Here is a 13,882-nt window from a genome sequence, read left to right as displayed (position 1 = left end):
GATCTCCAGAGAGTGGATTTGCAGTTGTGGGTGAAGGGGAATTGTTCCTGCTGTCACTGTGGGACAGAGAGAATGAACATGGCTCCTTCATGTTTGCTGGTAAATGACAGATCTTGGATTCAGCTAAAAACCGACGCAGGCACCAGCTGCATAAGGAGGTCAGCATGAGATTGGAAAGGGAATCATTTCCTCAGCAGGAGTATGTTTTGTGACACAGCATCCCAGAAGTGACCACGCTGTCTTATACACCCCTCCTTCCCCTAAGCACAAAAACCTCGGCTTCTCTTACAAAAGGGAAAGGAGTAAGAGGTTTTCCCTACTGCATGCAGATATATTTTCAGCGTTCAGCACTGCCCTTTCATTCAAAATATGTAATTCTATTTTTATTCCCTGATTATCTAGCAGAATTCACCGTGACCCAAGGGACAGGTTAATTTTTACACTGAGTGTCTCATTGCCATGTGGCTCGGGGAGGGGGAATGTTGCTTCTCTTCATTTAGAAACTAAAATGCAACATTTTTCCTATTTCTAATTCATTTCAACTGTATATTATCTGCTACTTCTTTTAAAGGCAAAGCATTGCTTACTCTCAGAAATGTACAGTCCAAAAAGGTATTCCTGAATGTTTTATTTTGGAAGTGTAAAGGCTTTTAAAATAAACAAAAGTAAATATTCAAATACATTTCATACTGCATGTGGCAGGAGTGGCTCCATACAACACAATATGGATGACACAAATCCAGCAGTTAATTTCTTTGAGACATACAGTATAATATATAGACACTTCCAGATCTGGTCTTGTGTCATTGTCTGACCCTTTTGTTATCATGTAAATCCAGCCTACTTTATCAATTATTAATATTTTATTTTGCTATATTGATTGTTCAAGTTAGGAAAAAAACCACCAGTTAAAAACTACTGACTTGCGAACACTGCAAGACCCTAAAAACTGCAATCTCTGAGGATAAATATACATTTACTTTTTGAGAAAATGTGTTATTACCTGCAGTTGAATCAATGCAGAATGATCGTGCAATTAAACAGTCTGAATTGAAATTTAAAGCTGCAGACCATGATTTTCCCTACTCCCAGTTCTGCTTGAAATCTCTCACAACTTTAAAAAAATATAATTAGCTTTAGATTTCCCCACAATAAATAACACCAGAACATACCTTGTGCTACCATCCTGAATTTTAAAAAAAACTTAGAGGCCACCTCAGTGTTTTGAGTTCATGAGATCTTTTCAGACACAAAGCCCTAACAGAGTTTCCCAGTCAGAAGGCATCAGGAAGGCTCATCACTTATGGTAAACTTGGGCTTTAGCTTGACAGACCTCTTCCTTATTGTGCCTTTAGGGGACAGTGGCATGGTGTCCATAATGCTCTTGTCCTCCTCCAGCTGCCTGGCAGTGCACGAGGGGGTGGGCACTTTCACTGTGTTGCCAAATTTAGAGTAGTCCACCGAGTATCGCCCATCTTCCTCTGCCACGATGGGCACAAACCTTTGGCCCCAGAGGATTTCATCCGCCAGGTAGGAGGTTCTGGCCTGAGTGGTGATGCCAGTGGTCTCCACCACCCCTTCCAAGATGACGATGATCTCCAGGTCCTCGTGGTGGTGAAGGTTCATGGGGGAGATGTCGTAGAGGGGGCTGTTCTTATCTATCACGTGGTAGATGATGAGTGGGGAGACGAGGAAGATGCTGTTGCCCCCCACGGGGTTCTCCATCTGGATGTCGATCTGGTTGAGGGGCACCACCTCCCCCTCCAGGCTGGCGGTCTTCTTCACCACCTGCATGCGGATGGTGGCACTGATGATCATGCTCTTGCGGAGGTCGCCCACGCGCAGCATGAAGCAGAGCCTGCCCTCCCGCAGGGCGATGACCGCGTGTTTGCTGAAGATGAGGGTCTCGGCCCGGCGGTGGGCCTGCGACGTCTTCATGAAGATGCAGCCCAGCATGATGGCGTTGATCACCAGCCCCACGATGTTCTGCACGATCAGCACCAGGATGGCGGCCGGGCACTCCTCCGTCACCATGCGCCCCCCGAAGCCGATGGTCACCTGCACCTCGATGGAGAAGAGGAAGGCAGAGGTGAAGGAGTGGATGCTGGTCACGCAGGGCACGAAGGCGGCCGCGGACGCCACGGCCCCCTCCGCGGGGTCCCGCTGCAGCCGGGTGCTGTGGTCCAGGTCCCCGTGGGCGAAGGCGATGAGCCACCAGACCATGCCGAAGAGCAGCCAGCTGCAGAGGAACGACATGGTGAAGATGAGCAGCGTGTGCGGCCACTTGAGGTCCACCAGGGTGGTGAAGACATCCTGCAGGAAGCGCCCCTGCTCGCGGATGTTCTTATGGGCCACATTGCAGGCGCCGTTCTTGCCCACGAAGCGCGCCCGCCTCTCCCGCGCGCGGGTACCGGGCGTGATCCGGCACATCCTCGGCCAGCCGGGTCAGCACGTACTCCTCGGGGATGATCCCCTTCCTCGAGAGCATGGCTCCGCCGCCGCTGCGCGCCGCCCCGGGCAGCGGGGGGCGGGCGGAGGGGCTGCGGGAGCGCCGGGCTGTGTGGCCGGGGCGCGGTGCTGCCCGTGTCCGTGTGTGCGCCGCGGCCACGGGGGCGCGGCCGCGCCCGGCGTCGAGCGGGGAGCGGCGCCGCCGCAGCCCCCGCTGCCGCAGCCGGCCCGGGAGCGCTCCCCGCCGGAGCTGGGGGCGTTTCTTTACCTTTTCACCCTCCTTTTTTTTTTTTTTTCTCCTCTGGTTTTTTTTTTTTTTTTCCTCCAGAGGAAGGGTTTCGGGCCGCGGTTTGTATGTAAACATTTGATTCAGGACGGATTTGCTGCCTTCCATTAACAGGGGCTCCTTTGTGGGATGCCGTGGCTTCATGTCGGGTGATTATTCCGTGAATGGGGGGAGGGAAAAAATAAAGGTACTGGCCAATTTCAAAGTAGGAATTTGTGGTAATAATAATGATGACAATGATAATAATAACAACAACAACAATAGTAGTAATATAACAGTAAAATAATAGCAATAACAATAACAATAATAAACAACTGAAATTCACGTGCATGTCTTTCGGTAAGTAGGAGGAAAGCATTCATTTGATAAATCGGGCAGGCAGTAGGAAATTTGCTTGAAGAAGCTAAATCCAAGGATGTAATGGCTAAACAGAAAAACTAAAGGGGTTCAATCCCACTTAAAATTTTGGTAGAGTTATTTAGAATAAACAAGGTTTTATTTTTTTTTTCTGCACAGGGGAGACCGTGAAATGATGTGAGCTGTGGCTGCTCGGGAGAACAGTCCAAACAGCAGCAGAAGTTGCAAAAAAAGAAGATCTGGCTGCAAAGGGTTAACCCCCAGTGTCATGACCTTCCAGACAGGCATCAAAATCCTCAGAAAAAGCAACAAAGGGAGGCAGGAAGCTAGAACCTGTGCAGGACATGGCGATGTCTCTGTGGGTATAAATACATACATGGGCATGCCTATAAGGATGTATCCTCCTGACAAGATGCATTATTTAAAGACATTCTGATGTGGTTTCTCCACTGTGTAAACAGCAATATTCTCATTGATGTGTTTACTTCCTCTGGTTTCAATATTTTGTTTCTATTTCAGCTTAGACCACCAACATTGTGGAGTTGCTAGAGCATGCCTGGATATTCTGGGTAAGAGTTTTTTCTTTAATACCAATGGATTTGTGATTATTTATTTTCTAATTGAACGACACGTGTCCATGGACTTTCCCTTCAGTTTTGGCTCTAAGGGCTCTGGTACACACTGTAAACAGCTCTTGGCACTGATTCCCTGGGCAAGGCAATTGTCCAGTTGATGTCTGGGAGTCAGCCAGTTGGGGTTGAAATTAACTTTCACCACCTACAGCTCCTTAAAGCAGCCCACCTAGGGATTTTGGAATAGTAGTTTGAAGTAATCACTCTGAGCTCTCCGAGCAGTCGTTATAGGTCTTGTAATTAAATGTTTACTATTACTTTAGACCATTTCTACTTTTTATGTAGGAATAGTGGCACGTCCTTCCACACATCAATTCCTTTTACAGGGAATTCAATACTCCAGGATTTTTTCTGTTCTGGTTCATCTTCCTTGCTGCTTCAATTAATAAAGCTAGAATAGCAACAAGGTGCCCTGGCACGTGGCTGCCAGGCCACTGAGCTTAGCCAAAGGTGTTTCCCCTTTCTCTGCATCCCTTTGTCTCCTAGACTCCTTTTGTGTCCTTTCTGTGAGTATGTCACCTGCACCTACACTTTCAGTTTAAGTACATGATTTATATATACAATTAATTTCTTAAAAAGTTTGTGGTTTTAAAAATACTTTTCTTTCTAAACATTAAAAAAAAACCAAACCCAAACCCCAAAAGGATGAAGTAAGTTAAGTTTTACTTGTCAGATGTGTAGTTCTGCAGCTGATGGCAGGTTCTACTCCCAGCACTTTGCAGTGAGCATACACAGGCTGTACAACGCCATGCAGCTCACGGGCAGCATTTTACACCCTTGCAGACATGGACACAGGGATTCAAGAGGCAGTCCTGACTTTTGTGCCGTTTTTCCTTACTCTTGTCTAACCGTGGTCTTACTCTGCACCTTTTCCTCCAGAGGGCGGTACCTCCATAAATGTAGAATGGATGAAAGCCTGTGTCGGGGGAGAGGGTTTTAAAGGAAGAGTGAATTGCTGCATTGCCTGGTGCTGCGAACGACCCAGGGAGGGGTGCTTTATGAACACACTCACCACGCTGCTTTTAGGAATTCTGAACTCTCTAAAACAGTGTTTCCTTGTTTCCACTTCTGTAATGGGACTGTCATTTGCCACTTACGTCTTTTTCTTCACCTCTGAGCACTTAGGGGCTGAGATGAGACAGCAAAGCAAGTGGCTTCTGCTGAAGAATTTCGAGAGCAGAATAAAAAGAAGCCCTGTCTTCATGGATCAAGTGACAGATACTTAAAAGAAAAAAGTGACAGATCTTCTGAGTGAGCCAACATATTTGTGTTAAGAGCTGCTGAACAAATTGGGCTCACAGGAATGAACAATCCCACTCTGTAGTACTGAATCGTGAGGGGTAAGTTCTTCCACCCACAAAATATGTTTTACACTTCAAAACTCCCCACACCCCAATTTATTCTAATTTTAATGGCTATCAAACAAGATCTTATGATAACTGTCAAATTAAAATTTAGTTGTTGCCATATTATTACTCTGCCTTTAGAAGCTGAGTAAAGCTTCAGAGGCTACACAGTGTTAGTCTAACAGAAATGAAGCCTCACAAATCACCTTGCAGTACGAGTAGGTAGGCAGAAGAAAAGAGATTGGAGCTGGTTTTGCAAAGCCACAGGGGAAGGCATGAGCAGGGCTGGGAAGAGGGCTGAGGAAGCAGCAGTGCTGTGTTTCCTGGCCACACTAAGACAAAGGAATAAACACTACAAAGGTTTTTTTATAATTGAAGCATTTATACAAAGCAACAAAAAACCCCTCTGGTTGCATCTCCATGGGCAGCCTATCCCCTAACACCTTTGGGACTGAGATGGGTCTGGTCTTGGCTTGCGCTGTCTTGCAGCCATTTCAGTACAGCCCTTTGCTTAGCAATGCTTCACTGCCATACAAACACATTTGTGAAGCTGGTTTAGAAGCGACTCCTGGGCTGCCTATCTCGTGGCAACAAGGTTTATTGACTTGGATGTCATCAAGCCTCACCACCACAGAATAATGTTCTTGGGTACTGCTTCTGGTCACTGGTGAGACTCTTAACCTTAACCCTTTGGAGTTAGGGGCAGGAACTCCCTGGGACTTGGCCCCTTTTAAACAAGACCATATAAAATGTGCTGAGGAAATGTCTGTCCAAGTGGCAGCTAAGAGTGCCCCTGTTCACACATACTGATTCAGTAGTGTGGCACCATTAAAAAGACAAGTAATTGTTGGATATGAACAAACTCACCCTGCTCTCCTGCAATGCTGCTTTGGGAAATACAAGCCCCATTTAAAATGGAAATGTATGACTTTTACTTTGAGTTCTAATTTCTTAATACTGCAAGATAGAGTACAGCCTCCTTAGCAATATGCTGTGTCCTTTCCTCCCCTGCATTCCCTTCTGGGTAAGGTTTTCAGAAGCTTGTGGAATAGGAATGAGTCCAAATTGCAGTGTCAAATCCCAGGCACTTAATTAAAAGCACAAGAAACCTCACTTCTCTGCATCTCTCCCCTTGCCACTAGAATCTAGGAGCTTCCACAGATGGCTGCAGAGCCTCTGCAGCATGAGTTTGAGGTGCCCTGCAGAGCAGTGTTTTCCCAAGCCTTTACAGGGTGAGGTCCTGCCTTAGACCAGTACTGGGAAGCCAGAAGACAGCACACACAGTAGCTGTAGCAGAAATGTGCTCTGTGCCCTTCTGCTCCCACTTCTCTCTCAGCCTTAATGGAAGCCTGGTATTCCAGGGTAAAAACACACCAATAGTTCTGCAGCCATTTTTTCTTGGACAGTGCCCAGCAAACAATTCCCTGGAGGAGGAGAAGACTCCCAACTGTCCATTTCTCTCTTAAAGTGTAGCAGGCAATGACTGAGCTCATGCCTTTCATCTGCATCACCATATCCGACCTCCTGACTTTTACCACAGTTCTTTCTACACTCTCCTCTGCTGCCACTTACCTGCCCTTCATTATTGCCCAAATAAGCAGCAGGCAGATGCTACAAATACTCTGCTCTGGAACTGGTAACAAAACTTAAACAGCACCAACAGTTCTTCCCTGGCTCTCTGCTGAAGTGCTAGAAGTAATGCCTTAAAACATCACGTATCCTATGAGAACAGAGGTGTCTTTTTCTAGAAAATAAAGCCTTTAAAAACAGGTTCCAAACTAATTGAACAGGCTTAAGAGAGAGAAAAAAAAAGATAAAGAGTTCTCATAAGTGCTAGGAGTCCTTCAAACAGGGGAAGTAACAAAAAAAGAAAAAAAAAACCTAAAGGCAACCTTGCTGTAAAAAGAATAATGGTGAAAAACGCATTGTAGCCTTCCATTGGGTTACTGACATTCTAACCCTCTATTAATGAAAAAATCCCAGAATGACTCTCACAGGGCAGGGATAAGTAGCTGTCTAGCAAAATTAGGATAATTTCAGTGGTTAAAAGTCATCTTAAGTATACAGAATTTATTGCTAAGGGTCACAGTAAATCTAGAAACAGCACGACACTGGGTGAAATATGTGAAACTAGGAGATGATGAGTCAAGCTCTTGTGGCCCTGAGCTACAGTGAAAGGTTTAATACTGTTTATTTACCAGACTTCCAGGGATAATTTCCAGATGAATTGGTACATCTGCACTGGTCTGGAAACAGTGTACATTAAACACTGATACTTTATCACAGCCTGCCTCCTTTGAGCTTCTTCACAGTTTGGGAGGGAGCTGGCTCCATCCTGCTTGGAATCAGTGTAATAATATACAGTGGGCATAAAGATAGAATCAGATTGTGATTAATTTCTAGACGGTATTAAAGGAGAGTCTAAAGCACAACTCAGGCACTATCAATAAACCACAGTATAAAAAGTGTTTTATAGGTTTTATATTTAGATATTAAATCTTTACAGAGTCATTTGATTGAAAGAGATACAAGCTTTTGAGAAATACCTTTGGTATATAATTTTTCCTTCTGCATTTAGTCAGTCACGAGCATTATCTACAGTAGGACTATGACATGTAAAAAATAACATGTTAATAAATGACAGGGGGAGGGTTGAGAGCTACGTAAAAACCTCCATGCTGGTTATGTTTGCTTGATGTGTATCCTGTTGTATTTCACCCATGTAGTTTGTTTTCAACTATATTTCAGGATTCTTTGGCAGCAAATAAAAAGAAAAGTAGTTGTATACAAAAAAGTAAAGTACACAGATAGTTCCTTAATGCTTCAGATGGAAAAAATGGCTCATTTTATTAAAAAAGGAAAAGCTCAATTTATTATGAAATAATATTTATTTACAGGTATTTTACATTTTTAGAAAATAATAAAACTGTATTCTAAAATGCTTTATTTATTTTTATTACTTATCTGCTTGTACAAAAGAAGCAAAGACACTGTCTTCTTGTTCTAGCAGAACCTCAGGCTTGTCATATTCCAAAATAACCCCTCTCTTCATTACAATAACCAAATCTGAATTGAGGATCGTGTGCACACGGTGCTGAAAAACAAATAAACAAAATACCAAATCAGTGGATCTATTCAATATATTCCAGGATGCGACAGACTTCCACAAATGAATTTTCCTGTGAAGTTCAAATTTGATTAAGGCTACTTATCCTACTTTTCATCCTAATTTCTGTGCAAATACTGCAGATAAATACACAGAGCAAGAGCCAAGTGGATACTCAAGGACCTAAAAAGTACACAAGTACTTCAGTATGAAGAGTCCTGTGAGTTCCCAATAGAATGTCCCCAGCCCAGAGTCCTGCTATCAAGTGGTGCCAAAAGAAGGCAGCCAGGCAGAGTAGGAACTGCTCAAGAGAGTAGGAAATGGGCACCTGAGGAACAGGTACTGCCTATGGGAAGTTGGGAATTCTCCCAGTCCTGGATTACATCTGGGTCTGGGGTGGTTCCTGAGTTGGTGTGGTTTGTCTATTTAGAAAGCTGATCTAGTCAGTTTTACAAGACTTGGGCCATGTCTTCTCTTGAGCTTTCACAATCATTTTGCATCCATATCCTTTGGAAATTTTTTTCCCATACTTCCTGCCTGCCATATGAACAAGTACTCCCTCCTTTTGTATGCTCTGGGCCTTGTTGCTCAGAGTTTCATCTGATGCCCCCTTCCTTGTGACTTTGCAGACCTCTCTCATGTTCTTACATTGTCCTTCTTCCAGGCAGAAGAGCCTTGGTCTGCTCAGCCTCTCCCCTTCAGGAGCAAATCCAACACCTCCAAAATCATCCTGTGCTTCTCAACATTTTTTAGTTGTAACGTGTTGTCCCGGCCATGGGGAGACTGGAACTACACACAATATTCAAGGTATGTGTGAACTGTGGACTTTGAGTTCAGCCTTCTTGTTTCTAATCATCTCTTTTATTTCTTTATCCATACAATATTTTTCTGCCCTAACTCAAGCATTTCCTAAATAAATAGCATGCATTGTTTCCATCTATTTTTTTAAAATAAAATGCTTCAGTAATTTCCATAATCCCTGTCAGATTCAATCTCCTTTGCTGCTTCTTTTAGCTTTTTTTCTCCCCTCATCATTTAGTTTTGGGTTTAGTTTTCTGCAAGCCTCTTCATATTGACAGAATTCCACTTTTTAACCTTAAGTACAACTGCATGGGATCTTTTGGGTCTGCATTACTCTTGCAGGGATGTTTAATCTCTTAACATTATGGTTGCTGTTACACAGTTGCTCTTCACCCATAAGGTTCCTAATCAAGTCTTGGGCATCCTCAGTATCTTGTATTTCCTTCTCTGGCTTTCCTAGCCAGATTTTCCATACAATAACCACTGATGGCATCTACAAATCTCATCTCTTCTGCAGTTTCTATGACATTTATCCAGTCCACAGGCAGGGGAAGGGGACTGAAATATCACATTCCAGTTTAACCTGCTGCCCTTGTCTGATCTCTTTTAGTGTAACACAATCAGTGCTGCCACCCTGGTAATTGTGAGTAACATAGAAGATTATAGAGAGCCAGTACTATAACTCCTACTATTCCTATTCTTCCTAAACTGAATTTAGGAATACATGGCTTTCTCTGGGAAAAATACCAACACAAAACAAAACCACACTCCAACAACACAAGCAAAAAACCCCCCAAAACCACTACCCACCCCACAAACCCCCTATGTTAGGTTTCTACTACAGAACATTTGGAATACAAACCCACCTGCTGTAAACCACATTCACAATTGGAAGTAAAAACATTCAAAATAAGTTTATTACAAGATGCTGCTTGTTTGAACTGTGCAGTTTAAAACTCACTAAGGGAGTAAAAGACTAATAGAGCTTTTTCAGCCTCTCCCCAAGCAGACTGAAAAAGATACATAAATCCAGAATGCAGTGAAACTCTGAATTTTCATGCAGAGAAATCAGGAAATGTCATGCTTAAGATTCCTTTGCTTTTTTATAATGAGACACTGGATGGATACCATAAGATAAATCAGGTTTTCTATTACACATTTACTAGATGAAAATAAATGATGCTCAGAGGTTCCTGAGCATACATTTCTTACGTTGAATTTTTGAATGTTAAGAAGCATACTGAATTCATTTCACCTCCCTGAAATGTGTATTTACTTGTCCTTATTTAAATGATTATTTTAGCTTGATGAAACTTATTCTTATGTTTCACAGCAGTCAAAGTAAATGGTATTTTAAAGTAGCCTAAAATGGGAAACAGAAGATAAACAGCATACTTAGACTATGTACCTTTACAGGTAATTTGACTTAACATCATGCAACACATTTAAGAAGCTACTCATGAATTTAAGTAAGAAATTTAAAAATGGAAAAGAAAGCTTACATTTAAACACCACTTAAAAAGAAAAGATGAATGGCCTAATTAACACATATTAACACTGACAAGAAGTGACTAATGGGGCATTTTTGCTCCTTGTGTGCATGAGAACAGCAGCAGGGACTGTACTTACTGCAATTGTAACCACAGTGCGGTCAGCAAACGCAGTCATGACCACCTTCTGGAGAATGTTCTCCTAGGGAAGGAAAAACATTAGGTGCTTTTCAAACCACAGAAATTGCATGATAGACACAGACACTAAGAAGGCTTAAGTAACCACTCACTATTCCATGCTTGTATTTATCCTCTATTGCAGAAGTGAAAAATCAGTGACGTGCCAGAACTAAGCCAGAGCCTCGTCTCTCCTGCCATTCCCACTGCCTCGGGGGTTCAGCAGACACCAGAGCTGTGCTCTGGCCCCAGACTCCTGCTATCCTGGCCTCCGTTTTACAGTGAGGAAATCCAAGGTGAATTCTGGGTGCTGCCAGGCTGCCTATGCCGGCACCTCTGTGGCACGTCCTTCACCCCACTGCAAGCCCAGGAATGTTCCAGCACAGGGGGGACATCTAACACAAAGGGATGGCAGGGACAAGCAAGGGACTGTGCTGTACCTGGCATATTTAACAGTGGAGAGGATATTTAAGATGGCCTTAACACACATAGCTCTCACTCAATAAGTACTCATCCTTTGCTATTTAGGAGATGTGTTCTTGCATTCCAAACTGCCTGGAAGTGTCACGAGCACAGAGACCTTCATTTGCTATTATCTGCTCTTTAGAGAAGTATTTCAAATGAGGAACTCTATTCTCAATGCATCAAAATTCAAAATGTATTTTAATTGGGCTGCATGCACTACAGTTCCCTTACTGAAGCTCAACACATGAACATTTTACTGAACTAAAAATTGTAGCTGTTCTAACAAACCCTTCCAATTATGTTCTTTACTTACAGTGGAAAGAAGACTGAAATATTTCCTGTAAAAACATAACAGATGAAAAAAATATACTATTCTATTTGGCTAAAACCCAGTCACTGCACTATTACTGGATGCTTTAACATCTGCCTAGAAATCCCAGGCAATTAATGCAATAATCCACTATGTCCTTTCTGTGCCTGTGTTTATTTCCTTGATTCTACTTTCAAGCCTTCTAACTTCTTCACTTGTCCTGTCAGCCATGCTGGGGAAACTTGTCACTTACCAATTCACCCTTCACTGACCATCCCAAGCTTTGTTTACTTTAGAAACTCCAACTGCCAATTAAAATAACACGCTTTATTTTCATAATGCAATCAGTTCTGGAATAACTATTAAATCCCTAGAAAAATGGTTTAAAAGCTCTTTACATCTGTTAGCAATGACTCACAACTACCTGGGCTTGTAAATATGTCTGCACTAAATATGGTGTAAGCATATTAAAGAATAGACAGAATTGCTTTCCACCTTTTTCTTCACATACCAGTTGTCTCCCCCTCAAGGAAAAGGAAATCAGAAACACTCCAAACTCACTGTTGCCATGTCAATAGATGCTGTGGCTTCATCCATGATGAAGATGCTCGTCTTCCTCACAAAAGCCCTGGCCAGACAGAACAGCTGCCTTTGACCCTGGCTGAAGTTTTCACCCCCTTCTGTGACTATTGCATCTGGAAGTGATACAGCAAAAGCACTGTTTATGGGGGATATGTGTATGAGAAGGTCAGATCAGAAGATATGCTTGGAAAACAATGTCTCACTTTCAGCATAAAGTAATATTTCCTAGGCCTACAGCTGCTGGTGACACATTTTTCCCTGCTTACTTCCAAAGTTCAAAACGACGAGTACTTTTGTCTCACTATATTCTCTGTATCTGTTTGACATCAAAGTAGCTAAGGATGTTCGAGTTTCTCTGAAACATGCACAGTGTAGGACACTGCACTCCCAGTCAAAGCAGCATCCATCACTTCTTTACCCTAAGGCTGTGTAATTTCCCATTTTAAGGGGGTTTATTGGTGGTTTTGTGCTTGTATCTTGTATCTTGTTAGGTGTTTGGTGGGGGTTTTTTTGTTTTTTTTTTTTTCCTGCATGGCCAAATAATTCACACCTTGAAGCTTTAGAAATCTTCCTCCCTGGACTTGACTATTGGAAAATACAGAAGATCGTGTTCTAGATAACACCTGATTTGTTGACACCTTATTTGAATTCCCAAGACCCATAAACCTCAGTGCTTCATAAAAAAGACATACTGAAATAAAATAATTTTACCACTGATTTGAAAAGAAAGAGGATTCTGCCTCACAGGTACAGTTGGTAAAGGAGTTATACAGATATAGCACATTTGCCTGCAGGCACTTTTTTGTCACCTTCCGTAAACATTAAAAGCTCTTTCTTCATCAACTACCCTTTTAATAAATAAGTGTGAAACAGGAATATTGTGAATGCTGGAAACAATAGTCTCAAAAGGAAGTCTCATTACCTAGGCCCCCAGGTAGTGCCTTCACCACATGCTTGAGCTGTGCTATTTCCAGTGCTTCCCAGAGCATGCTGTCAGTGCACTTCTTCTCAGGGTCCAAGTTAAACCTGCATCGTGGGTAATTCAAGAACATCAGTCAGCAGAAACTGCTGCAATGGATTTCTTCTTTTAGTGTGCAGATACTGAGAATCCTGTGCTGAAGATCTAGGCCTGATTCTGATCTCTCATTGGTATAAATCCACTGAATTTTCCAGTCTTAGTCAACATTTATGTCAATGTGATTAAGACGAAACTTTGACTCTCAGTTGAGCAGAAAGGGAAAAGCTTCCTGTTTATGGTTTTAGAATTTATTATGTTCTGTATAAACTAAAGAAATGCTCGTTTTACTCAAAAAAGCTGTGACTGTACTCATTTTAAATTAACATTCAGTTTTAACAAAGGCCAAAATTCTACCCTCTCTCTTTCTAAATACAATATCTCTTTGTTCTTCACTGCTATAGGAACATTAACAGAATAATCAAGCCTCATACTGCATTATGAAATGTAAGTCTTCACTGCAACTGAAAAAATCTTGGATTCATGAACAGATGAACATTATTTTAGCTTGCTGTGGCCCAGAAGTGACAGCAACAAATGTGAATCTCACATCATACTACACTGACATATGGAATGACAATAAAAGATTCAATGGTGCATAACACAATTTTTGTGTTTTACTCCTGTTGTACGAGTTGTGAAGGATCGATGTTGGCCTAAATATATTTTTTTAATAAGTTGATGTCTAAAACAAAGGAATACAGTCATATCATCTTCTGGTGTGAATGAATCATGCTCTGTTCAGGCACATCCAGCAAACCATAGAAGCCTGTATCTTTTTCAGTGAACTCTAATGACTTACATAGAAACTAAAACTGCAGGTGTGCACTGAGGATTGTACTGTTCCTTCGTAAGGAAAATGGCACA

General features: G+C 42.4%; 2 protein-coding genes and 1 long non-coding RNA gene across 7 annotated transcripts in view; 1 reads left to right on the top strand and 2 right to left on the bottom strand.

The window, feature by feature from the left end:
- Nucleotides 1-613: 613 nt before the first annotated feature.
- KCNJ11 (potassium inwardly rectifying channel subfamily J member 11) lies at nucleotides 614-2,581 on the bottom strand. The gene is given in 2 exon segments (XM_010397122.3): nucleotides 614-2,401; nucleotides 2,403-2,581. Coding segments are annotated over 2 exon segments (1,203 nt in total). The 5' UTR covers nucleotides 2,489-2,581; the 3' UTR covers nucleotides 614-1,284.
- Nucleotides 2,582-2,652: 71 nt separating this feature from the next.
- On the top strand, nucleotides 2,653-13,622 carry LOC109144291. 5 transcript variants are annotated; one of them, XR_002044957.3, is made up of 5 exons: nucleotides 2,653-2,883; nucleotides 3,251-3,660; nucleotides 4,603-5,063; nucleotides 8,840-8,982; nucleotides 10,789-13,622. It is a non-coding gene; the product is annotated as an uncharacterized LOC109144291 (long non-coding RNA). The 5 variants fall into 5 exon arrangements; XR_002044970.2 differs by having other exon boundaries at nucleotides 2,653-3,449; nucleotides 3,611-3,660; nucleotides 4,849-5,063; XR_002044967.2 differs by having other exon boundaries at nucleotides 2,653-3,449; nucleotides 3,611-3,660; nucleotides 4,842-5,063.
- Nucleotides 7,695-13,882, bottom strand: part of ABCC8 (ATP binding cassette subfamily C member 8) — a 74,091-nt gene continuing 67,903 nt past the window's right edge. The window contains exons 36-39 of the mRNA XM_039552384.1: nucleotides 12,923-13,026; nucleotides 11,980-12,113; nucleotides 10,606-10,668; nucleotides 7,695-8,163 (exon numbers count right to left, since the gene is read on the bottom strand). Coding sequence (XP_039408318.1) covers nucleotides 8,026-8,163; nucleotides 10,606-10,668; nucleotides 11,980-12,113; nucleotides 12,923-13,026 — 439 coding nt within the window. The 3' untranslated portion in view covers nucleotides 7,695-8,025. The remainder of the gene's footprint in view (nucleotides 8,164-10,605; nucleotides 10,669-11,979; nucleotides 12,114-12,922; nucleotides 13,027-13,882) is intronic.

This window comes from Corvus cornix, chromosome 5 (genome assembly GCF_000738735.6).
Source record: "Corvus cornix cornix isolate S_Up_H32 chromosome 5, ASM73873v5, whole genome shotgun sequence".
Classification (NCBI taxonomy): Eukaryota; Metazoa; Chordata; class Aves; order Passeriformes; family Corvidae; genus Corvus; species Corvus cornix.
The sequence above is the reverse complement of the archived record's forward strand: the minus strand, read 5'-3'. Positions and strand labels throughout refer to the sequence as shown.